Source organism: Colias eurytheme, chromosome 12, assembly GCF_061535395.1.
Source record: "Colias eurytheme isolate Ceu_HAF_F1 chromosome 12, ilColEury1 Martin Lab GWU primary, whole genome shotgun sequence".
In the NCBI taxonomy this organism is placed as follows: Eukaryota; Metazoa; Arthropoda; class Insecta; order Lepidoptera; family Pieridae; genus Colias; species Colias eurytheme.
This window is the reverse complement of record NC_142991.1, coordinates 5595463-5621358: the sequence shown is the minus strand read 5'-3', so window position 1 is coordinate 5621358 and position 25896 is coordinate 5595463. Positions and strand designations below refer to the sequence as shown.

General features: G+C 32.3%; 4 protein-coding genes and 2 long non-coding RNA genes across 6 annotated transcripts; 3 read left to right on the top strand and 3 right to left on the bottom strand.

Moving 5' to 3' along the window:
- Nucleotides 1-1832: 1832 nt before the first annotated feature.
- LOC149904042 (uncharacterized) lies at nt 1833-2649 on the top strand. Its single transcript, XM_090108330.1, has 2 exons — nt 1833-1977; nt 2373-2649. The coding sequence occupies exons 1-2, from the start codon at nt 1966-1968 to the stop codon at nt 2562-2564; spliced, it is 204 nt and encodes a 67-aa protein (XP_089964456.1). The 5' UTR covers nt 1833-1965; the 3' UTR covers nt 2565-2649.
- Nucleotides 2650-4127: 1478 nt separating this feature from the next.
- Nucleotides 4128-5284, top strand: LOC149904041 (uncharacterized). The gene is made up of 2 exons (XM_090108234.1): nt 4128-4209; nt 4837-5284. The coding sequence occupies exons 1-2, from the start codon at nt 4195-4197 to the stop codon at nt 5158-5160; spliced, it is 339 nt and encodes a 112-aa protein (XP_089964360.1). The 5' UTR covers nt 4128-4194; the 3' UTR covers nt 5161-5284.
- Nucleotides 5285-6508: 1224 nt separating this feature from the next.
- Nucleotides 6509-8102, bottom strand: LOC149904040 (uncharacterized). Its single transcript, XM_090108302.1, has 2 exons — nt 8061-8102; nt 6509-6842 (listed from the first exon to the last, which is right to left on the bottom strand). The coding sequence occupies exons 1-2, from the start codon at nt 8073-8075 to the stop codon at nt 6672-6674; spliced, it is 186 nt and encodes a 61-aa protein (XP_089964428.1). The 5' UTR covers nt 8076-8102; the 3' UTR covers nt 6509-6671.
- Nucleotides 8103-11951: 3849 nt separating this feature from the next.
- LOC149904039 (uncharacterized) lies at nt 11952-13092 on the bottom strand. Its single transcript, XR_016457333.1, has 2 exons — nt 12940-13092; nt 11952-12410 (listed from the first exon to the last, which is right to left on the bottom strand). It is a non-coding gene; the product is annotated as an uncharacterized LOC149904039 (long non-coding RNA).
- Nucleotides 13093-14164: 1072 nt separating this feature from the next.
- LOC149904038 (uncharacterized) lies at nt 14165-18637 on the bottom strand. The gene is made up of 2 exons (XR_016457299.1): nt 18610-18637; nt 14165-14450 (listed from the first exon to the last, which is right to left on the bottom strand). It is a non-coding gene; the product is annotated as an uncharacterized LOC149904038 (long non-coding RNA).
- A 4313-nt stretch (nt 18638-22950) lies between these two features.
- LOC149904037 (uncharacterized) lies at nt 22951-24586 on the top strand. Its single transcript, XM_090107887.1, has one exon. It carries the CDS (start codon nt 23117-23119, stop codon nt 23687-23689), a length of 573 nt encoding a protein of 190 aa, XP_089964013.1. The 5' UTR covers nt 22951-23116; the 3' UTR covers nt 23690-24586.
- Nucleotides 24587-25896: the final 1310 nt, after the last annotated feature.

Below are 25896 nucleotides of genomic sequence, written 5' to 3'. Positions count from 1 at the left end.
GCGGGCCGCCCGGCTATATATTTTATACCCGTCATACCCGTGGCCGTGCGAAGCCGGAGCGGGCCGCTATGTTTTTATATACAACGTTCACAGATTTTCTGTAGTGTAGGTATTTAGTATCAGCATTGCACCCGTGCGAAGCCGGGGCGGGTTGCTAGTTGTTTTATATTTTTACTAGCTTTCCGCACGCGGCTTCGCCCGCTTTGTTTAAAATGTAATAAATTATATGCATACTAAACGTTCCTCGAGAATCACTCTATCTATTTAAAAAACCGCATCAAAATAAATTGCGTAGTTTTAAAGATTTAAGCACACATAGGGATATAGAGACAGAGAAAGCGACTTTGTCTTATACTATGTAGTGAACACAAATAGAAATATAGGTTTAGTAAATATAAAGTAAAAGCGGTTCCAAGTTCATTCATTTACTTCTTAAAAACCTCTGTCCATATTGTTATGTTCTGACTTATATAAATCAATAAACTTTTAATACGTGATGAATGTTAAGTTCTATTTAAAACCAATAATAACAATAGGGTGCTGAGCCATAGGTGACATCATACAACATATTGTTTAAGGAATCCGCTTGGACGAAGATGTGTCGCTGACGTCACGCTCCCTGCCCAGAAGCAATGGCCTGAAAACTCATTTAAGCATATATTTAACACGACATTTACACGTATATTGACAGGTAAAGGTCACGAGACAACGGCAGAGCCTTTTGAAGTGAACTTGCGATATGACCGAGTTATGTGTGAAATTGTTCAATATTGTTCCATTTCCTGAACGTCTAAAAATAACTGAAATTCACAGATGATAACTAAAAATATCTTCTCAATTTTGAATGATTTTTAGCAAATATTTTAATTATATTAATTTAAGGAAGCCTAGGAAATTGTTCCTTGCTTATAGGACGTTAGATAAAATCTTTAATAATCATGTATTTTTAATTTTCATAATATTTTAATAAAGCGACAGAAGAAATCTTGAATATTCCATAAACAAACTGAAAACTTTAAGAAGAATAATTGTAATATTCTTCAACAACTTGTTAACAAAGAGTTTTTATTTCATAGTGTCTAGATAGATTAGATTTCAAATTTTATTTGAAATTAATTTTGCTTTCTACACTTCTCGTTTATAACTTACCTTCAGTTCAACTTTTCCTTATAAAAAATGTCGTTACTTGGTTGAATAACCAAATCCAATATACTTACGGTATATTTGTTTACACTGTATTATATTCGTTGAACCTTGAATGTCAAGTTCAAGGATCTTTCGTGTCCTAATATCCGTCACTTTAAGGATGTACATTAATTTGAATGCGGCTCCGTACGCCTCGAATGTTCTACGCTTCGTCAGATTCGTTTGTTACGATTAGAAGAATCGTAAACAAACAGGGTGTTCAATGTTCATTAGGTTGAAAGAGCTTATGCAATGACATCACAATTTCTTCAGCTGATATTATTAAGGGTTTCTCTAATAGATACTTTGTTTCATTTATTTTGTATTTTTTGCATAAATGCAATGCAAAAGAAATGAAGCAAGCCTCTGAATAATTGTTGCTTGCTTCTACTTGAAAGAGAAAACTATTGCAAATCATAGTTTTTTTTTTTCGAATGTAAATTTTTAAGACAATGAACTATTTTATTAATTTACACTGAACGTAACGCTGTACAATTTTTTTAATTATCGTGAAATAAATATGAAGTAAAAATTGAATTGACTGTAATTACTTCTACTAAATTTTACATATAGGTCAATTAAAGAACTAATAAACACCCTGTATAAGAAAACAATGATGTGCAATATAAGTTTATTCAAGTCGCGTATGAGTCCTGATCGGTTGTCCTTGCAGAGTGCCGAAGTGGAGCCAAGAATCGGGTGTCACCACTGTCCTTTATATACTAGCAGGAGACTCCACAACAATCAGTGTTCTGTGAGCAGTTGTAACAAACAATCAAAATGTTCAAATACGTAAGTGCTTTTATATCAATTTTTAGTTCAAAGTTCAAAACTTATACATAGTTCTTTTATACTATTGTGCAATACTGATAGTGTACTAGTGCTTATGTAAATAACATGTAACGTATCTCATTCGTTCATGCATTGCAGTTTTAATTTAATTATATTTTTTTTTATACTGAACAGTGTAGGGATACACATAATATGTAATATCCAGTTCTTTTTGTTTATTATTACATACTTTAATTTTGATGATTGTTATGTCACAAAAACAAAATGTCAGTTATAGACAAACATTTATACCTATGTGTTTAATTATATTATCTCGTCATCGATTTATAAAACTCGTTTCTATCGAAGGATTTTTTCAATCAATAGAGCTCTACAACAAACATTTCATGTTACAGTTGGTCTTCCTCGCTCTCCTGGCGTTCGCCGCCGCCAAGCCGCTAGTATACACCGCGCCTGTAGCCGCTGCCTACACCGCGCCGGTAGCCGCTGCCTACACCGCGCCCCTCGCCTACCCAGCGTACAGTGCCTACTCCCCCGTCGCTTACTCCGCTTACACATACGCCTCCCCCTACACGTACTACGTTTGAAGAACCCGGACATGATACACGGCTTGATGGATTTATTTAATGTGTAATAGCATATTGCATATAGGCTAATAAATTATGCCAGATATATATTTTTTTATTTACCACATGTTACCACCTAACGGAATCAACATCATCTTCATCATCATCGACCCATTATGTTCTCACTCAGGCCGTTATTCATCACGCTGGCCAAGTTATGAACTGAATCACAAAAAATAATGAGTACATTGTAACCACGTATCTAATGGTTAATTTTAACATTAGATTAATAATAAAAGAAATCGAAAAAAAAACAATTGTAACTGCCACAAAATGCAGTGACGTTCATTTAACACCATTAATACTAATGCAATCATTTACAAACTCCGATTTAATAAAATCGAAATAATCTGAAAGAGGTCGAATACAGAACAGACAACTTCAACCTACTATTCGAGGCACGAACTAAGATTACTTAACAGTTGGTGGTACAATTCCAAGATCTCCCGATTTTTACCAGACAACCCAATTTCCAAGTCTATTGACCCCAAATCTAGACGAGTAAATTGTGTAATTTGCGAAAAAAACATCATTATACATTATACAAAATATACTTTATTGGTACCTATATATTTTGTATAACATATCTGAATCAATAGCGACTGAATCACATTGAAGAATGAGATCATTTTGTTTCTGTATATACCGCAGCAACATGGCGAGTTCAGTCTATTAATAAAAAAAATAATTTGGAAAATCCAAAAGTGCACGCCTCATAATTTTTTTTTAATAAATATTTATTAATTATTATTTTTGTTTATTTAATAACAATTAAACCACATCGAATCAGACCCTGAAAAATGAAAGGGTTCTATTCCTGAGCATACTCAAGCGTAAGAGAAAAAAAAAGACTCGATTAGTAAAGTATTTCGGTCGCTATCGTGTTAACAAGAAAAAGGATCCGCACATACAGACACACGGACGTCCAAGACAGAACTTTTTTAAACTGTTTTTTAACTAGTTTAAATAACAAAAATGACATCAAAAATATCATGAACGTTAAAAATAGTGTTTTTTCTTAATATGTGTGTGTATGTATTATCTTACAAGTGCAATGTATGATACATAAAGACATTTTAAGTTTGAAAAATCAGATGTTTTGCGCGAAGTGACAGTAGTACCCACCTCAACGCTTCGCTTATGAGGCGTGCAATATGTCAAAGCGCACATTTCACGAAATATAAACAATATGAACCTTCAGTCATAACCTTTCCAATGTCGAGTGAAAACATTAAAAATTAAAATATGAAATGGTTGATGAATTACCGAACCAATTCTTTGGTCTGTCAGTCTGTCGGTCATTGTAATTTAACTCTAATTCTTAAGCATTTACGTCACTTCAAGGCAGTTAAAGAAAAGATGATTTCGGATACTTTAGTTCAACCATATTTGCTATATCATATTATACATTCTTTTGTTTACGGGAAAACCATTCACGAAGGCCTTGGTAATAGAATTCACAAATCCACATACACATGTCTATTCATCACTTTGTTCCCATTAACTCTGTCCAAAATATATAAGCTAGAATGTATTAGTGTCCATCAGTTGACCGTCGGAACAGACGGTGAAGACAAGTTTCAATTTCACAATGATTTCTACACTGGTAAGGTTTTTCCCAATTAACTAATAACTTTTAAAATTCAGAACAGCTGTTATTACCATGAATACTTAGGGCATCTTTGTCACTAATCAGATCAATGAACTCAATTGTTAATTGTTAATTAGAATAACTTTATTCATTTCGTTCGTACAAGACGACGAACGAAATGAATAATAAATATAATATGTAGTATGTAAAGAATATGAAATATTCTTACCTACATACTAAGTTACAACATACTAAGTTTACATTACATATCTTTTAGTTATTTTATATTAATTTAATGAATACCTTTAAATCAGGAAAAGCAAAATTGCTTGTTCATGTAAAATAACTTATTAGAATCGATGATGTGAATTTTTATAGATTTTAGCGTGCCACTAGTAGTTAATACTATTAATTGTTTCCACCAATGAAACAAAAAAACAAATATTCATTAGCTCTATTTCAATTACTTTCGATTTATTTGACGGTAATCAAATGAAGAAAGCAATCCTCGCTTAAAACCTAGTAATTTGTAGCTCTAAATATTTACATTTTTACTAATACTTAATGTCGAAACACATCTAAAAGCAGTAACCCATTACCAAGCACAGTAACTTATTTATAACAAAAATAAATATTTTCTAGGTGATCGTAACAGGATTAATAGCAGCAGTATTTGCAGACCCAGCCGTGATTATAAGCAATGGCTATCTATCGTCACCGTTGACATCTGCAGCCCTTGTAGCTCCAGGAGCCGCTCCCGTGGTAGGTGTGGGACCAGTGTCACCACTAGCCCCACTGCCATCTGTTGCATCTTTAGCTGTACCATACGCTACAGTGTCAGATTACAGATATGCTTACGGTTCCTCACTGAGCTACCAAGATTATGCCCCAGCTGTCAGCTCTGCATTAACTCTACCGTACTCTTTGCCGTATGCCTATGCCGCCGATTGGTACTATAGAAACTAATAATATAACCATAAGAAGGACCCCATTCCGACGTTTTGTTTAAATTATTGAAATAATATTTTCATGATAAATTTTGTAATTGGATTGATGTTATGTTTAAACCAAATAAATATTTATTTTAATATCTTTACCATTTCAATTTTCACATGCAAGCAACTATGATTTTTGTTTCTTTTTTTACGGAAACGACAGACAGATACGTCTACTTTTCTATCACAAATCAATTAAAGGTAGTATCGGAGAAACCAGAAGATCGTACTATGCGCTATTCAATATGTTCATTGGCCACTGAATGTTGAGGAAAACGCGAAGATACAGTATACATATATGAATAAAATGTAGGAAAAAAATTGTTTGATGAAATGCCGGAATAAAATAAGAGAAAAGGAAGTGTGCTTGGAATAGTAATTTCTTATATTCAATTTATGTATAGCACTTCTATTTAAGTCATTGCCAGGTTCAATACTAGTTGTAAAACCGGTATTTCAATATGGCCATTAAATTATTTATCAATTGCATTACCGCATAATTTGCGCACACAACATCAAGCTGTGGATATATTCATTGTATGTACAACATTTTAAATATGTTTTAGTTTGTTTTGGTATTCAAAATATGTGGTTATATTTTTGATGATGATTCCTTCTTATACCAACAGATACATATTTAGCATTTTATACGTTTTGTAGGTTTTACAAATGCTTTTTTTTTAGTTCAAAGTCACAGTCGAACCACTTATATTATAATGTATATAAATAAAATTCTTATTTATTATTAAAATACTATATTAATCCACTAAATAAATAAGAAAATGTATTTGTATACGCTTTTTAATTGACCTAAAATGCAATTATAACACCAGACCTTACTTTTCCCAAGAGGAATGGCAAGGAAAGAAAAATATTTTATGTTCTTTATTGTATTATTATATTAACCTTTGAAATAAGGGAAAGATCTCGAAGTGTAAATGGATTATATTTAAATATAGACCTTTTTATTCACATAATATGTACCTATATGTAGTATAAAATTATAGTTATGTTATAAATAACTCTACAAAGTTACAATGGCAACTACTTATCTGTATAATTTATAATAATTAATTAAAAAATTTGAAATTTAGATTAGATCTTGCAATTTTCATAGCTTGAATGCTTTATGTATTATGAGTGTAACTATTGTTTTAATGCATTTATTACTTATGTAAAATATTTAGTTCACTTCTTCTTTAGTATGTTACACTATTAGTGTTTACTTTGATACCTATTCTTTTTTTAAGAATTTTCTCGTATTTAAAACCAAGCAATATGTTATATCAAATATGGGAGTCTTAAATAAAAGCACAAAATAATTACTCTATAAATTTATTAATACTTTTGGCACAAAGAAATCAATTATAACGCTCGGGTCGATTTGGTGGATACGAAACATTTAACAAAAATACAACTATAAGTGTGCTAAAATGGGTAGTGAAGCGGCTGTCGAGGGGATATAAGATGCTTGATGTGGAATTATTTGATGAAGTAGTTGTATGCGTAGGGTACAGGAGCGGCATAGGCTGTAGGGACGAAGCCAGGTGAGTAGTACGCAGCAGGGACCACGGCAGGAGCGGTGTAAGCCACGACCTGGGGGTCGGGCTTGGGGTTGGCGAACGCCACCGCCACGAGAGCGAAGAAAGCGAGCTGCAAAGTGAACAAATATATTAAGCCTCTGTTGCGTTGTTTGAAGATTGAAATAATAAATATAAGTACATCTATAGTACCACTTATTATTTTTTAATCGTTTGCTATAACGAACCAGTAAATTTTATTATGTAACATGAAGAATAACTTAATCTATCAACACTCTTTGATGGTAAAGATGTTGCAAGATGTGTTTTATTCAATTCAAATAAAATGTAATTTATTTTATATAATACTTGTAATTTTAAAATGATGTTTCAATTTCTGATCATGTTATTTGGGCAGTCGGGTTTGAGTTTACCTAATAAAATACATTTTTAGAAAGATTTTATAAAGTTGTTAATACACTTTAATATATTTTATAAACAAACTTGACTTTTTCTTGTATCACGTTGGTTGTGTAAATACAAATAAAGTGTATATCCAAGAATATATTCGAGAGAAATTGATGTTTATTTATACGTGACGAAGTCTGAAGGGCAATCGGACAGTCGAATAAAAGGCATCAAGTACTCGAGATTTAATCCTTATTTGCCTACATCTAAAATTATCTATTAAGAATGACTTTACAAGGACTTTCAAAGTTCAATATAATCCATATTATGTGAATCTCCGGTGTAATATTATGCAAATATTGGATGCTCAAATCAATTATCGAACAACTGAAGAATTTTTATTGAATTGAAGTTGTACAGAAAATAAAAAGATTTAAGTTTTCCAATCACAAATATTCTCAACAATGCGTAAATTAAAATTTATCATCGTATTTTATATCACTATTTTGACCGTCAAACCCTGAATTTTTTATTGAAATATAGAAAATGGTCATCAGTCATTGCTATCTTAAATCGGACGTTAGTTATTTCAATAACTAACCTAATATTTAATAGGGCCGGAATATTTAGAGGGTTAGCAAGTAAAGTCACCAAATACAATTCAGAAAATCGAAATCATCGCAATTGCATGTTAATTGTGTAGTGTGTTAACGTCTTTAGTCTAACTGCTAACATATTATGGTGTTTTAAATGTTATTTAATGTTTTACGCGCCATCCTAACAAGGTATGGCATAAACACCATTATAATAATTTATGGAATAGTTATGTAAAAAATATCCTTTCTTGTAACAAGACCGTATCACCATGGGCGTGATAAAAGAAACGTATAATAAGACAAATGCACCCTTTGTAAGTATGAAATATATATAAAATAATACTTACGATTCTGAAGAACATTTTGTATTATCGTTCAGATGAGATTTCTCAAGTGATGGTTATGAATCGATTGCTTTACTTTATATAGATCATGCTTGACCACGCCTCACTTGTGATAACCGTCCTTGATCTTCAGAGCCATTATCTATTCGATGTACTAACAAATAACTATGTAAATAATTGTATCCGCATTAGGCGGTTTTAATTTGCAAGAATCAATCGCGAAGGGTTCTGTAGAGGGAAATTGAAATTAATCTTGCAAATATAAACGATATGTACACATCGGCGCATATTTAACTTTTACCTTACTCCAATTGATCACAAAGATTCTTGAAATTAATAAATAATACAAGAGTGGAAACGAATAATAAAAGCAAACGTTAATTTATCCATATACGCCATATACGCTCTTGCGTTCGCAGCGACATCTTTTTTGTGAAATATCTTATCACCTTCAATGTTTTCAGACTGTTACTAAGTTACACAGAACAAAGTTCTTCTACTATCCCTAATATTTAGAAAACTCATGTTCGGCGACGAACACCTTCCACAAAATGATTCACGTGCGTGCTACACACACGTACACACGAGACCTTAAAAATTTTACTTGCTATTTTTTCTATCCGGACAATACAAATATCTAGTTATATCACATATTGTAACCAAAGCCGTTTATGATATAAATATTATACAAAAACCCGGATCTCATATGTACCTATAATATAAATATATATCTCATATATACCTATATACCTATATAACATATAATACAACATATAATTTACATACAATATACACGCTCGAACTTTTCTTTAATTTTCACTTAGTATGATTTGTTAAAGTGAAACTTTTATTACATCGTCTCAAACTTTTTGGTCTGTGTAGCGCATGTCGCGTGTATCGCGGCTGCCGAGTAGGTATACCTACTCGGCAGCCGACCGACACGCGACATGCGCTACACAAAGCAGTGTTCGGAACCGTTCGAACAGTTTCACTTTTACCGTGGTTTCATAAAACCACACAACATTTTTTAATTTTTTTTCTAAAATTTTAATCCAACTTAACCCATGGGTGAACTAATGAATTCTCTACATATTTGAAATATTTAAAAATTGCACGTAATGTTACAAAATTTAAAATAATAAAGTATTTTATAGAGTCAATTCGGGTATATTCCATTATAGCAATTGTTCATTGAGAACACATCATCCCTGGCTATTGATATAGTAATCTAATTTAAATTAAAGTGTCATATTAATATTTTTATTCATACCTCTTTAATTTTTAGCTAAAATAATAATTTTTAATTGTTTAATAAAATAAATGTGTAATTTGCTTTTTTTGCTTGAGATGCTGCAATTTTTGGGGACGAACAAGACGAACTTATGGACATAATCATATTACGAAAGAATCATAAAAATAATAGAAATCTTATTTAACCGCCACATCAATAATACAGTTAAAAATGGGTAATTTTTTAATAATTCACATTACAACGGACCATTCAAACATTCTGTTCTTAGCATTGCTAGGTCGACTAGCCAATCTCTATTTAAATATTATTCTAAAGCAATCAATAACGTCCGCACATTGATTATAACACAACACGAAGAATAAAGTAAAAAGCATATCATAAATATTTAATACACATAAATATACAATATTTGTTCGCGTGTAAGATTAATTATCGTAATATATTCAATTGCTTAGAAGTGATACTAACGTATATGGTCTCTAATTGTTGTATCTCTATTATTTCTTCACTTCACATCGCGTAAAAAATTATCATCGACAAAAGCATATAAAGAAAATGTTAGTTTTTATAAAGTTCTTTTGTTTCTTCTCAGTAAAAGGGTTAGGTAATTTGAAAGGTAGTTTTATGATATTAAAGAAAAGGCTTTCAATTTTAAAGTTATCATAGTATCCCTACTAATATTATAAATGCGAAAGTAACTCTGTCTGTCTGTCTGTTACTCAATCACGCCTAAACTACTGAACCAATTTGCATGAAATTTGGTATGGAGATATTTTGATACCCGAGAAAGGACATAGGATAGGTTTTATCCCGGAAATCCTACGGGAACGGGTTTTTCTTTGAAAACGCGGGCGAAGCCGCGGGCGGAAAGCTAGTAGACTATATATACTATAACGCTATAGCGTTATGTAGTGAAATAAGCGCTCTTTAAGAGGCTTTCATCCAATCAATAAGTAAAACTCGTTAAGATCTCAGCTTAAAATCAACATTGATAACAATATAAAAATCAATACATCATTTACTTCAACTTAAACATCATGTAAGGCTATCAAAATTGATAATGTTATTCCTAATACTTAGTATAATCGTTAAATGATGATATTTTACATGCAAATGCAAATGTGTATCTTTCTTTCATATTCATACAAAATTCACTACACGTGTATGTGCGAAACTTCATTTTAATAGAATCTTATTAAAATAGAATACAATAACGTAGATAAATACATAGAAAATTAATTTTTACTAGCCAAGAAAATCTTGTCACGAACATAACTGGATCTAGTTATACAATTTCCTTTCAATCTATTTAAGATGTGTTATTAAAATAAGCTCGGTACATTATAATAATGTATACGAACTTGTCCTTATTTTAAAAAGGATTTTACGCGAATAAATTATTGGTATTGTGTTCCCAATTTTAGATCGTCATATTATTTTAAAAAAGTGAAGTTTTCCTATTTCGTACTATTTGTTATTATTGAAATACGTTTAAAGCGCGTCACACACGGTGAAGATACTATAATATTTTATCTTAAGATACTGTAATATTTTATATTACAGTATCTTAAGATGATGCAATGACAAAAAGAAAAATGATGGTCAGAACGCTGATACCGGATACCTAAAGATACTGTAATATAAAATATTACAGTATCTTAAGATAAAATATTATAGTATCTTCACCGTGTGTGACGCGCTTTATTGTTTGACGCATTCCTCCAGGGATTTAATAAACCTGCGATGTGACAATAATTCTACATTGTTGCTCTTTTAAAATCATGTCAATATTACAATTCAATTTTACATAATATGTTACTTTTATCTAATTATATAATATGCCAAGGAACTGTCCTGTGGTTCTTACGCGACAACCCTCCGTGGATTTTTATCTTCCATATATTCTCGCTGTAATAAGCTCTCTATACTAACACATTTTTTACATAAGTTTTAAATTTAGCACTACTAAACTCTTTATTCATATATGAATTCGTGAAATTATTTATGTATAACACGAAACATTATTATCATAAATACGCAATATACACATGCAATACTTAAAGCACAAGAACATAATACAATGTTTGCTATTAATTTGCAATGAATGCTTTTAACATTCCAGAAACATTTTACACTCGCAATGAATTTTTTTAACACAATAATGGTACAACAAGATATAACTAAATAAATTACAATATGCGATATTTTTAATCTTTAGATATTATAAAGCAGAGCCTTCGTTTATTTATACAGTCCAATACCAACTAACAACGATATTGTTAATGATAGTATACGTATCGTTAATTACAATAATACTATAAAATTAACTTGAATTTCGATCTATACTCGACTTTTTCGTCTAAGTCTAAACTATTTTTGTGAAATGATCTGATTATAAAACACAATTAAACTTTTACTAAATAATTAATATATTTAATAAAAAAAACACACTTTACTCATGAAATTATTGTATTGTCACCGATCCTTCATAAATGACAAAGTTCAATAAAATCTGTTTGAATAAATTGGTCAAAATCGTGTCTAAAGGAGTCGTTTACATACAGGTAGAGCTAATAAAAGCATATTCATAATTATCGATCATTTACTATTTTAAACAGGTGACTTCAATAAAACAACATACAAACATATCACAATATAATAATATCCGGGCAAATTTTTACAACACTTTAAAACCTCATTCGATACACTATTGCATAGTTTACAATCATACCATGTACAGTTCGATTCAAACTTAATGGCGGTTCGTAAGTTAGATGCAGGTGCGAGTGCGGAACGTCCCGCTATAAATATCTAAAATTGTTTTCTGCGCATCGGATCGTACGATGTTTGCCGCCGCCATTAAGTTTGAATTGTCCTGTAACATTTATTTATTGGCTTAACTCTATCCTTTAATAATAACCGTAACCGTAGCTGTAAGGAGAACCCGCATAGGCTCCATAGCCGCTGTAAGCCAACGGGCTTGCGTAGCCAGAGTAGCCGCCGTAGTAGCCGGGGTAGCCAGCTGAGTAGCCGTTGTATCCATACCCGGAATATAACTGCGGTCTAGCCATGGCGAAAGCCAACACGGCGAAGAGGATGATCTGAAATTGATTCAAATTCAAATATGAATCCAGGTGATACAAAAATAAAAACACAAAAAGTTGATTTGTGAAATAAATTTACTTAGAATAGATTTTCTCACGACATTATAATATGACAATTAATCATAAACATAGCAATACACTTTAAGTCACGAAAATCCCACTTTAAAAGTCCATTTATACATGCTACCAAAAAATAATAAATACTACATTATATAAAAGATAAAAGAAAACAAAAAACACAATTGGATTTTCCTAGGACTGAAAAAGGATTGGCTTAAGATAAACATAAATTAAGATCTAAAATATTTAATAACATTTAAGTCCTATTTAAATTGAAACCATGTTAATTAGGAAACTTTGGTGAAAAAAACTTCAAACACAGGCAGTGTTTGAAGTTTTTTCACTAAAGTTTACTTACAATTTCAATTATAATAATATCAGTTAAGTAATGTCCTTCAATTTGATTTCAATTAAAAGTGGAAACTCTAAAACACAAATGATCAAATATAATAAAACAATTACTTACCAATTTAGCGAACATTTTTATTTTTGTTTATAATTTTTATTTGAGTAGTGGTAGCAGTCCTTCTGCCCTCTGGTTTCACAATGATACTGCTTTATTTTTATGATTTTAGTAACATTTATACTTCAACCGTGTCCTTGAAATGAATCGTAACAAACAAGAAAAAAAACTACAAAAGATCTCATTGGGAATCAATGTAAATTATGAGCACAGAAAAACGTAGCGAGACGAGTACTACATCAACAATTAGGTAGCCTTTGTTCCATATTGAAATGCTCAGAATTATAAACAGACCCGCGACGAATATAGCTATGTATCATTATTTTTATAGTGGCTACATGTTTGACGCGACGATTATTAGTTTCAAACCTTAGAAGCTTCACAAATACATGTGGTAAGACTGAAATTTCAATAGTTTCGCCGCTATGTTTTCCTGTCAAGCGCTCTTCATTATTTTAAAATTATTAGAATATGTAATTTTCGTGGTTATTTATGTTGTCAACAAACGTTCATGGAATTTACTTTCTGGAAATTGGTCTAGAAATAGTTTCGAGATCATTGTAAACACAACTGCTGCTGTTTAGGGCTAATGATGAGAAACATTTTTTTTCAATTTCATTTTTAAAAACGCTTCTCTACATAATATGATTGAATTCGTATATTCATTTACTGATTAATTGACTGTTTCACAACACAATGAGTTCCGTTTACGCTTTTTGGAAGTTACTCGTGTTGCAAATTGAGTATGTAGCGAATTGTAACTACGTTTCACAAGAGCTATTCATAGGTATGCCAATTGTATGAAATTATTGTAAATTTATGTATGTAAATAAAGTTTTTCTTCGGACGAAAAACTACCGTAAATAATAGATTTAATTTGTTTTAAATGTATGATTATCTCATTTTTTTATTCAGTCTTAAATTCATCTTCTTTGTGCAGAAAAATAGGAAATGAACAACAAAAATAATGTATATTTAAATATTATGAGGTACAAGTTGGTATGATATTGGTCACTAAGGAAGCTATTATTTTGCACCGAACATAGACCAGTAATTATTAAATTTAATTTAAATTACTGCAATCATACAATTTTATAATACCATTTATAAAAAATGTCAACTATTTTTAGAAGATACGTGAATCATTGTATTGACTTGTCAGGTAATAGCTTGTTAGTCTGCTTGTACAATGAACAAAAAAGCGTATAGAAAGATAATGAAACCAAACTTTGGTTAAATGATTTATTTATTGCTCATAAGTAAATATTAGTCAACAGTATTATAGAAACATTTCAACATTATTGTAGTACTAGATATGGTCGGATAAGTTAACGCACGTAATAGTTCGGGTACCCTGCGTACGCATAGGGAGAGAGGGCGCTATACGGCGAGATTACGGAGGGCACTGAACCGGGGTACAAGTAGTCGAGGCCAGCTGTGTATGTGATCAGTTGTGGGGATGGAGCAGGGTTCGGTGCCGCCGCAGCCATGGCGAACAGAGCGAAGAGGGCAAACTGAAAAAACATGTACTTATAATCAACTTTTAGACACAAAATAAAATTAGCTTTAAATAATACCAAGTGCAATCGGTAATAAAACTATTTCTTATTTTATAAATGAGTTTTAAATATCTTTAATAGGTAAATAATATTGTAAAAGCAAGAAACGCTTACGTAAATGGCACATCAGAGGCGGATAGATTTAATTTAAAGTCATAGGGCGTGTCCACATGTACACGGCACGGCTTCGTCAACGCGCAACGATGCGATGTCGCGGCGCAGTGTGTTGCCGCGTCGTAGAAATTAACGTTGCCGTATCGTGAAAATTCACGTCACTATGCCGCAACGTTACAGGGCACGGCAGCCTTGGCAGAGAAGTGGCAGTCTGTAGCACAGTGTGATCAGAATTACCAGAATTCTGTGATTTTAGCAGAATATGAACCCTGATTTAGGGCTTAGCATAATACGCCGCACAATACAGGGTGTAATCGTTAAGTGTGCACAGGCGATTTTTCCGTAAGTATTACAGATAACAAAAAACTTTAAACTGATATCGAAAGTACTTAACCTAATGAGTAAAACGGCGGTAATAAATTTTTAAAAATAAATCGAGAAATATCAAAAAAATTATCTTTAAACCCTCCCATACATTAAGTATGAAATATGAATATCCCATATACATTTAATTTTAATATGAAACATTTTAGCTTTCTTTTTCTTTTTTTGGTTTTCGGCTTTAATTACTTCGCAAATTTGAAGTGACATTTTCCACGTTTTTCCGGACATTTTCACGCATTTTCCGGATATTTTCCGGGAATTTTCCGGACATTTCCCGGACATTTCCCTGACATAGCCTGTAAATGTCTGGAAAATGTCTGGAAAATCCCCGGGAAATGCTCGGAAAATCCCCGGGAAATTCCCGGAAAATAACCGGAAAATGCCTGGGAAATGTCTGGAAAATATGCGGAAAATGCGTGGAAATTTCCGGAAAACCGTGGAAAATGCCTGGAAAATGCCTGGAAAATGCGTGAAAATGTCCGGAAAATGCGTAAAAATGTACGGGAGAAGCGTGGAAAATGCTTGGGAAATTCCCGGAAAATACCTGGAAAATGTCTGGAAAATATCCGGAAAATGCGTGGAAAATTCCGGCAAACCGTGGAAAATTTTGGAAAAACCGTGGAAAATGCCTGGAACATATCCGGAAAATGCGTGGAAAATTCCGGAAAACCCGAGGAAAATTCCGGAAAATACCTGGAAAATGTCTGGAAAATATCCGGAAAATGCGTGGAAAATTCCGGAAAAACCGTGGAAAATTCTGGAAAAACCGTGGAAAATGCCTGGAACATATCCGGAAAATGCGTGGAAAATTCCGGAAAACCCGAGGAAAATTCCGGAAAAACCGTGGAAAATGCCTGGAAAATCCCTGGAAAATATCCGGAAAATGCGTGAAAATGTCCGGAAAATGCGTGAAAATGTACGGGAGAAGCGTGGAAAATGCTCGGAAAATCCCCGGAAAATGCCTGGGAAATTCCCGGAAAATTCTGGAAAAACCGTGGAAAATGCCTGGAACATATCCGGAAAATGCGTGGAAAATTCCGGAAAACCCGAGGAAAATTCCGGAAAAACCGTGGAAAATGCCTGGAAAATCCCTGGAAAATATCCGGAAAATGCGTGAAAATGTCCGGAAAATGCGTGAAAATGTACGGGAGAAGCGTGGAAAATGCTCGGAAAATCCCCGGAAAATGCCTGGGAAATACCTGGAAAATGTATGGAAAATATCCGGGAAATGCGTGGAAAATTCCGGAAAAACCGTAGAAAATTGCGGAAAAACCGTGGAAAATTCCGGAAAAACCGTGGAAAATGCCTGCAAAATCCCTGGAAAATATCCGGAAAATGCGTGGAAAATTCCGGAAAAACCGTGGAAAAATCCGGAAAAACCGTGGAAAATGCCTGGAAAATCCCTGGAAAATGCCTGGAAAATGTCCGGAAAATATCCGGAAAGTGCGTGAAAATCCCCGGGAAATGCTCGGAAAATCCCCTGAAAATGCCTGGGAAATTCCCGGAAAATAACAGCAAAATGCCTGGGAAATGCTCTGAAATGTCTGGAAAATATCCGGAAAATGCGTGGAAATTTCCGGAAAAACCGTGGAAAATCCCTGGAAAATATCCGGAAAATGCGTGAAAATATCCGGCAAATACGTGAAAATGTCCGGAAAATGCGTGAAAATGTTCGGAAAATATCCGGATAATATCCGGAAAATGCCTGGAAATCCCCGGGAAATGCCTGAGAAATGTCTGGGAAATGCGTGGAAAATCCCCGGAAAATGCCAGGGAAATGCTCGGAAAATCCCCGGAAAATGCGTGAAAATGTCCGGAAAAAGCGTGGAAAATGCCATTTCTAATTTGCGAAGTAATTAAAGCAGAAAACCAAAAAAGAAAAAGAAAGCTGAAATCTTTCATATTAAATGTATATGGGATATTCATATTTCATACTTAATGTATGGGAGGGTTTAAAGATAATTTTTTTGATATATCTCGATTTCTTTTTAAAAATTTATTACGGCCATTTTACTCATTAGGTTAAGTACTTTCGATATCAGTTTAAAGTTTTTTGTTATCTGTAATACTTACGGAAAAATCGCCTGTGCACACTTAACGATTACACCCTGTATATCGTATGTCGTATTGTCAAAATCCCTTGGTTGCACTTTTTCGACCGGCTGCTCGTTAAAGAGAGATTGGTCAAACGTTGTCAAACGAAAATTCCGGAAAAACCGTGGAAAATTCTGGAAAAACCGTGGAAAATGCCTGGAACATATCCGGAAAATGCGTGGAAAATTCCGGAAAACCCGAGGAAAATTCCGGAAAAACCGTGGAAAATGCCTGGAAAATCCCTGGAAAATATCCGGAAAATGCGTGAAAATGTCCGGAAAATGCGTGAAAATGTACGGGAGAAGCGTGGAAAATGCTCGGAAAATCCCCGGAAAATGCCAGGGAAATGCTCGGAAAATCCCCGGAAAATGCGTGAAAATGTCCGGAAAAAGCGTGGAAAATGCCATTTCTAATTTGCGAAGTAATTAAAGCAGAAAACCAAAAAAGAAAAAGAAAGCTGAAATCTTTCATATTAAATGTATATGGGATATTCATATTTCATACTTAATGTATGGGAGGGTTTAAAGATAATTTTTTTGATATATCTCGATTTCTTTTTAAAAATTTATTACGGCCATTTTACTCATTAGGTTAAGTACTTTCGATATCAGTTTAAAGTTTTTTGTTATCTGTAATACTTACGGAAAAATCGCCTGTGCACACTTAACGATTACACCCTGTAGATAAAGTTGACAATTTTTAGCAGAATCTTAATAATCTTAACATAATTCAACATTTATTGTAAGTTAACTAGGTTTCATTGAAATAGTTGTGCTAGAAACATAGAAAAATCTATCATTTCCATTTTATGTAACGTTTTTGTTGGTGTGTTTGCCTTGGCCACCCTTCAGCAGAGCAGAAATTCAGGATTTTTTTAAATGTTTAGCATATTTTAGCAGATTAACCAAGCAACTAGCAGAATTTCTGCGGGGGTCATATTCTGCTAAAATCGCAGAATTTTGTTAAATCTGATCACACTGTGCTACAGACTGCCACTTCTCTGCCAAGGCTGCCGTGCCCTGTAACGTTGCGGCATAGTGATGTGAATTTTTACGATACGGCAACGTTAATTTCTACGACGCGGCAACGCACCGCGCCGCGACATCGCATCGTTGCGCGTTGACGGCGCCGTGCCGTGTACATGTGGACACGCCCATATTCTAACAAAGAATACCTTGGGAAACAATTATAATTACATATTTTATAAGTGTTTTCAAGAATTATTTGTCTTCTTTAATCTGTGAATACAAAATTAAGGCAAATATAATATATAAATATATAACTGCATAAAAAGCACAAAAGAATCCAATAAAAAGAGTTCAACGCTGCACTTAACGTCATTCATCTGTCACCATACCTAGATACAATATAAAAACTTTCTAATTAAGACATTAATTATCGTTTAATTAACTGGGCATTGTTAATTATTTCACTCATTGTTCAGACGCAGTTGATTATACAAGTAGTTGAGTAAGAGAATTTCATGGAACTAAAACACAAACATTATATTAATATGGCTTACCAATTTGTAGAACATTGTTGAACTTGTCCGTGAGTTTATGATGATGCTAGAGTTGCTTCATATTATATATACGCAAAATCAAGCCTTGAACTTCAAAATACAATAAGCTCTGTATGGTGACAAATATGTCATATGACAAATTACGGAAGCTCCATATTGATACAATTGAAACGACTACTAATTTTTTTCTTCTGTGTTGTTGATGTTCAAACACTTTTGTACAAAATTAATATACACAATACACATCCTGATTGTTTAACCGACTCTTAAAAAGACAGGTTCGATTTAACAATATTATATTTTATGTTAATTTTTTCTGTACATATACAAGAAAAATTTGCATTTTTAATGATAGGTAGTTACCGAAGTTATTATACGAATGAATTGTTGTTGTTGAAGTTGTAAATTTCACCATTAATTATGACAAAACATTATTTTCTCGATACATCTTCAGTAATTAAATCAGTATTTTTTTATATATTAGAAGATTAAATATATTTGTGTCATAACATCTCGTAAAGTATTTAATAAATAAGCAATATTTTGTATTAATAACTAGTACATTATCATTAGCATCGCCCTAAGAAGAATGTTTTTTTTCCAATGCTCTATTTACATATCATACATATATCTTGACACAATTAGGTTTGAATTGTATTTGTCACACGCTATTGTTACCATTTTTTCTCTTACTTTGTTTTCCGGCATTGCGTCATGAATAAAACTACTTATAATAATGAAATATAAAATATTTTTAAATATTTATATTGTAGATTAATTCACACTAGCCACCACTTTGGTTATAATAATTATGCCCTTAATTTACTGTATGTTTAACATATTAGGGAAAAGATAATATCTACTGAATAGATAATTATATAATTTGTATTATAATTTATAATTCACTGATATCAGAGGTTTAATCTCTATAATTTAGGTAAAAAAACGAATTTAAAATAGTTTAATTTTTCACACATCACAACTTAAAAAACAATTGTGGCGCAATATTTTGCATACATACAACATAGACATACATGTCTTTTTCACTTCTGTTATTTAATATAGAACTAGCTGTGTTCCGTGGTTTTACAGTGATGATATATAGCCTATTATCCTAGGCCTTCCTCGATAAATGGGCTGGCTATCCAACACCGAAAGAATTTTTCAAATCGGATAGTTATAGTTCTTGAGATAAGTGCGTTCAAACAAACAAACTCTTCAGCTTTATAATATTAGTATAGATAGTATAGATTCAAAAATCTCAATCAATATGCTCATGGGTATTCAGTTTTAGGCCAAGAATTGCAAACAGCGCGTGCCAGGTCAGTAAATTCTTCAACAATAGTTCATGTTTGGAATTTTAAATTGCTTTGTAAAGCCGATCATGAATTTATACAATCAAACTGATTGTTATCGATACTCGATTTTGCAATTGTTAACTCCATATTTAAATTGTCTTTGTTACCATAAGGAAAATATTATTCGGAAAACTTACATCAAAGCAAATTTGTTTTATTTTTATGTTGATGTATATAAATTCAACATAATAAAGGTTTAATACGAAGACGGGATTATATTAAGCTTTCAAAAATATTCGCTCCACATCCAGGTAATGTTAGTACGTCAGTAATAATTACTGACTATAAAACTACATAATCTTATTCTTACCCTATTTGTTTGGCATTGTATTTCCTTAAGAACATGAGCGCATCATTTTTTGAGCTTTTTGTAACATTCCTACTTAGAAATATCTTATTGTGTAGTAACACTTTTGTGTTTTACACAAAATAATTTTTGATTTCTATTTTAAAAAATGTTTTTGTTATATAAAGATAAGAAGTAAAGTTTTAAATACAAAACTTTGGTTTGATGTTACTACATAACTGAAAGCTTCAATCAGTTTCATAACTCGATACTGTAAACTAATGGCAATTTACATTAGACAATACACCCCAGTGGCGGTATGACGTAATTCTCATATGAGAGCATTATCAGGATTGTCCACTGTTACATAATACACATAAAACTATACGCAGCTAGGTATGTTATGTTAGTCCGAACTGTCATTATCAAAATACTCACTAATGAACTTGACACAGCGCAATAGGCTTTGTTATGTAATCGGTGACATGATTAATCTAATTCAATACATGTCGAATAAGTGTCGAGAACATAAGCTCTCAAATGAAATGAAATGGACAATATTAGATTATTAGTGTGATCGACTAACCGTACGCATATGGTACTGAGGTGCGTATCAAATACAAGGTAGTAAATAAGGCGTAGAAAGTACTGTTTTTGTTTACTTCTATATAATAATGAAGAAGCCTGGAAGAGATCACTCTTAAGTGATAAGGCCGCCTTCTGTGCTGGACTAGTTATAAGTTTTAATTTTAAGGATTTATTTGTATGCCAGCACAATAAAGTGTAAATAAATAAATAAATAAATAATGAAGTTGTCAGCTTATATACAGCTGTTCTGTAGGTTGTGATGTTAAAAAAAATATCATAACCCAAGGTAAAATATTATCAAAAGATGCATGTGTATGCATATTAATAGATAATACTTAGATAAGCCTACCGCTTAATTGATCCACATATTTAAAAATAGAGCTTATCAGAAGGGAAACTTCTTTGGCAAGATTCAAAGATACTGAAATCGTCGCCTTACTCCATGACGTGACGGTATTGCCATGACGCGACCTTGAAATTTTACTCTCAACGAAGTTTCACTTCAAAAATGTATATAGGTACCTACTTTTTTTTGTTAAAAGCTTCAGAATCGATGTACTACAATCCTATATTAACTCAAATAATACTAACTAGCTACTAGTTATTATTCTGTGCTAATACTCAGAAATAAGTAACGTGACAAAAAGATCACATTTTGTTTATCAAGTTAAAAACTGAAAACAAAACATGATCTAAAAATACACCTTCCCGTTTAAACGTCACACAATTAAAAGAAAAGCACGTTTTGCACAATCATGCTATTTTAGGAACGACGGTGTTGACACTTTTGTGAAACTTCTTGAAACTCCACAATTTATCGGAGTTTCATATACGCTAGTGGAAAATTTGTTTACCCCACTCAAAGCATGTTCAATGCAAAGGAAACAATTGTCACGGGATCGCGATCTATTAGCAATCACGTGTCAAACAGAAGGTTCGAGATAAAAGATCTCTGTGAAACACGTGTCAAGAATCACGCGATACGTTCGAGTAAGTCACAGACACAAAAGAGTAATATACGTTGCACTTACGCTCCTACACCATAAAGAGACTTGTGAGGCTTCATTTATGCATGTTCAAAGCCACTGAATAAGCTTCATAGTTATTGATTAATTGCAGCGACACCGCTTCGTTTAGGTAAAAATCCCCATACGAAAAAACATATTGGAAAGTAGGACATAGGTACTCAAGCTTTGACAATTATTATATATTACCTATATTGAAAAAAGTTTATCGGAACATCTTTACATTGTAAATATTTTCGTTTTTATACGGTTTTCCTGATCATTTGTTGTAAGTGTAAATAACTGAAATATCAAAAAAAACTGAATTTATTTTTGTTTTTAATTTGTATACATATTAGAAAAAATAGATATTTATAAAAATATGTTTTAAAACTTTATAATATAATGTAATAGAATTGAAAAGGTGATTGATTCTTAAACTCTCATCACAATCTTAATACCGTAGAACAAACAAGAAAATGCAGCTATCATTCCGTAAGTTTATTACTTCAGTGATTGCTTCAGCGATAGAAGTTTATAAAACTTGAATTCACCAGTTACTTAACCTTTAAATATCACTTGTTAACTATCATGCTTGATTTTATTGCAGCTGCCTATTAAAAATAAACCTTTAACAAGAAAATTAATAAAACAAAGAAAAATGTATCTTTGAATGATACATAAAAAATTATTTATATAAATATTTCTACTTATCTAAAAAACTAATATTTAATAAATAATTGATCCTATCCGTTATTCAATAGCAATTTGAAATATTATAGCAGTTGCGTATGTTGCATTATTAGGCGTGATAAAATTGCTCACAGCAAATTTTCATTTATGGCATTTTCAAGGCTGGAAAATTTGTGTACAGTAAATAATATACCTACGATTCGCAGTATATAGCTATTTCGCAAAAATTAATTAGTCATTTCTGAAAAAATCAAAATTAAAATACTTCATAAGTACTACATTTTATATATAGAAATTGTACCTGGCTGCGACAAGTGTTGATGTACGTGAGAAGATGCATAACCTGCCCAGCTATAATAACGCATGCGCGAATTTGTCTATATAAGCACTAAGCCCGCCCTACAACCAACAGTTTACGACTTGTTCTTGTGAACGAACCCTTCGCTCTAACTTAACCGTTACACCTTCGTACACCGTAAAAGTTTACTAAAAGTATACTATTCAATTTCTACTTAACATTCGTTTTAAACAATTAAAACAAATTGTTTTGCTTTACTTGTTTTAAATTTAACGAACTTATGAAAAACAAATTGGGAGGAAACTTTGAAGGCAGTGAGAAGTTTTCCGGTGATCTACCGGTCAAAGTACGCCAACAAGCACAGAAAACTCGTCGTGAGTCCATGGCTCCTAAAATTGTCGTGTGTCCACCAGTTGAAGAAATGTCTGAACCAATTACAGCGCCTCGTGGATCCCGCTTACTGAAGGCTTTGAGCCGGCGGCTCTCTCGCCGCACCGAGGAAGACTCCATGGAAAGCTCGAGCAGCAACGAAAGTATGTCTTACGACGCCGGTCGCAGTGATGATCCCTCATCGTGCTCAACTAGCGACTCCGGCAGCGAAGAATCTGAACGTCGCCGACGACACAGATCAACAGTGTCTCTTAGACGTGTATTTCAACATCTTAATCTATCGAGCCGATCACAATCTTGTTCTCCGACTGAACGTCATCGCCAACCAAAGAAGCAATCTCAGCCAAAACGCATCCTGAGGCCACCGATCACCTACACGTACGTTCGAGGATTATCTGGCCTACCAACCCAAAGAGTTCCCCGTCACACAGTTTGCTGCGCATCCATGGGACTCAACCGATAAAAAGGTTAACCATCGATATGTGGATCCAAGACCTAGAATGGAGATCAAGACTGTTAATGTATAGAGATATAGTCTTAAAGTGCTAGCACGACTTTATCATATCAGTAGAAAGACAAGTTGTTAAGAAGCCTAAGTAAAGAAGTCACCAAGGACCAAGTTTCAGCGAGTACGAGTACAAACATTTTGTAGGCTGTACTTGTGTGAAATCGTCTAATTAAGATAAAATCTATAAGACTGGACCGATTGGAAAATAGCTGCCACAAATTCTTACTTCATATTTTATGTATTTTTCGGCTCTAATATCAACGCAAGCCATACGTGGCAATCGAGATTGTAAAAATTGTATTCATTGATTTTTAATTGTCTGTTAATTGGATAAATTTATGTATGGATCGAAATCTGGGCTATAACTATACGTTAGTTATGTGTAAGTCAGGAATAGTGCCTTTCCACATATTGACAATTTAAATGTATACCTACTAGATAAGGAAAATTATCTTCTACCATGCATTCAGGATAATTTGTCTTTTCATAGATTAGAGAAATTTACAAATTCAATACACCACATGTTTTCATAGTTTCTATTGTATTGTTCACACTATTCAGTACTTTCTAAACACTTAAAATACATAATTATATAATAATGACAGTAATTATATATTGTAACTGCAAGAAATAGCCAGGGTGATCGTGATATTGTGAAAATCTGAAATCGATGATTGTAAACGTTGTAAGAGATTAGCTTTTGAAATAAGATTTCTTCTGAATAATTTCTGATTCAAATCACTACAACATACTAAATTAATTTAAGATATATGTAGATAGATTAAATATTAACAATTTTAGCATAAGATTTTTATTGTAATATTAGGTTTCATATGAAAATAAAAAATGATAATGAATATTTACAACATTTTATTTAAAACCTTTGTCTCCTATCAAATGAAAAAACTACTTTCTATTAACTATAACTTATTTAAAAGTTACAAGTAATATCGAAGTAATACCACAACTTAAGATATTTTATGACGTATTCATTGTAAAATAATAGAAAAGTCTACAAGTTCTACTTACTTCTTAATTAAACAAAATATATTGCTTGTTGAAAATATTTTCATCGAACGACTTTTTTTTTTCTTAAAAACTTTTTTTATCAATCTGCATTTAGTTTATTTCATTATTGTTAATTATTCAGTAATGATTAAACGTTCTCATATTAAATAATAAATAAATTAAGTAATAATATCCTTAATTATCACATGATAATAAAATATAATACTGTTTTCTAATGCAAAATCTTTCGAAATTGCCAAAATAACATAATTATAAAACAAACATAATATGCACTTTTTTTCAATCATATAAGTAATATATAATTGCAACTGTATTGTTGGATCATGGCAACGCCCTGCGTTAATTAATTAATTTCAACTTTTGCGCATTAATATTATGAACATAATATAGTAAAATATTTAAACAAACTTACGTTATGATGAAATATGGCTCCATTAAAATTTAAAAGCCTTTGGTTTTGTGGTGAAGTTTGTCGCTTGAAATAACTTATGTACATACGCATTTTGAATATTTTCGATGATGCCTATTATTAACTACTATACATACATAACATGTATTTATATAGTATAAGTAAGTAGGTATATATACCTTATACAAAATAAGTAATAACTACTACATTATAAAATAACTGGTAAATGTTTAAAGCTCTCAGAATTGTTAAATTTCAATTTTTCTAGAACACTTAGTTGCATCACAATCGTCAAATAATGTTTATCTACTACATCGCCAATTTTCTCTATCTTTGACTTTCGAAAGACATGAGCTGATTGAAATTTATGATTTTATCCCTTTTTTCACACACGTTTATAATTGGTCACCAAAAAGCAATGCATTAGACCCAATTAATTAACATGTACCTAAATTAATATACCTCTATCTTTTTATTTCATATCGATTAAAATTTCAGTTATACAATAAGTAAGTTTATGGCTATTGAAATAATGTGGTTCTTCTATTTTTAGATCTCCGAATACCATTATAGTACATTACAGAGAGATTAGCAAAAGCTATTAGAGCAGAAAACAACTATTTGTATCCAAATTGCTACTGTTTCTTACGTAATCATCAAATGCTTTCTATTTTCGTAACATCTATGGAATAATTAAATTAGATTTTTGAAAATGTTGCCACTA

Excerpts from the sequence above, each read along its gene's own strand:
- LOC149904037 (XM_090107887.1), top strand. The coding sequence starts at position 23,117 with ATGAAAAACAAATTGGGAGGAAACTTTGAAGGCAGTGAGAAGTTTTCC.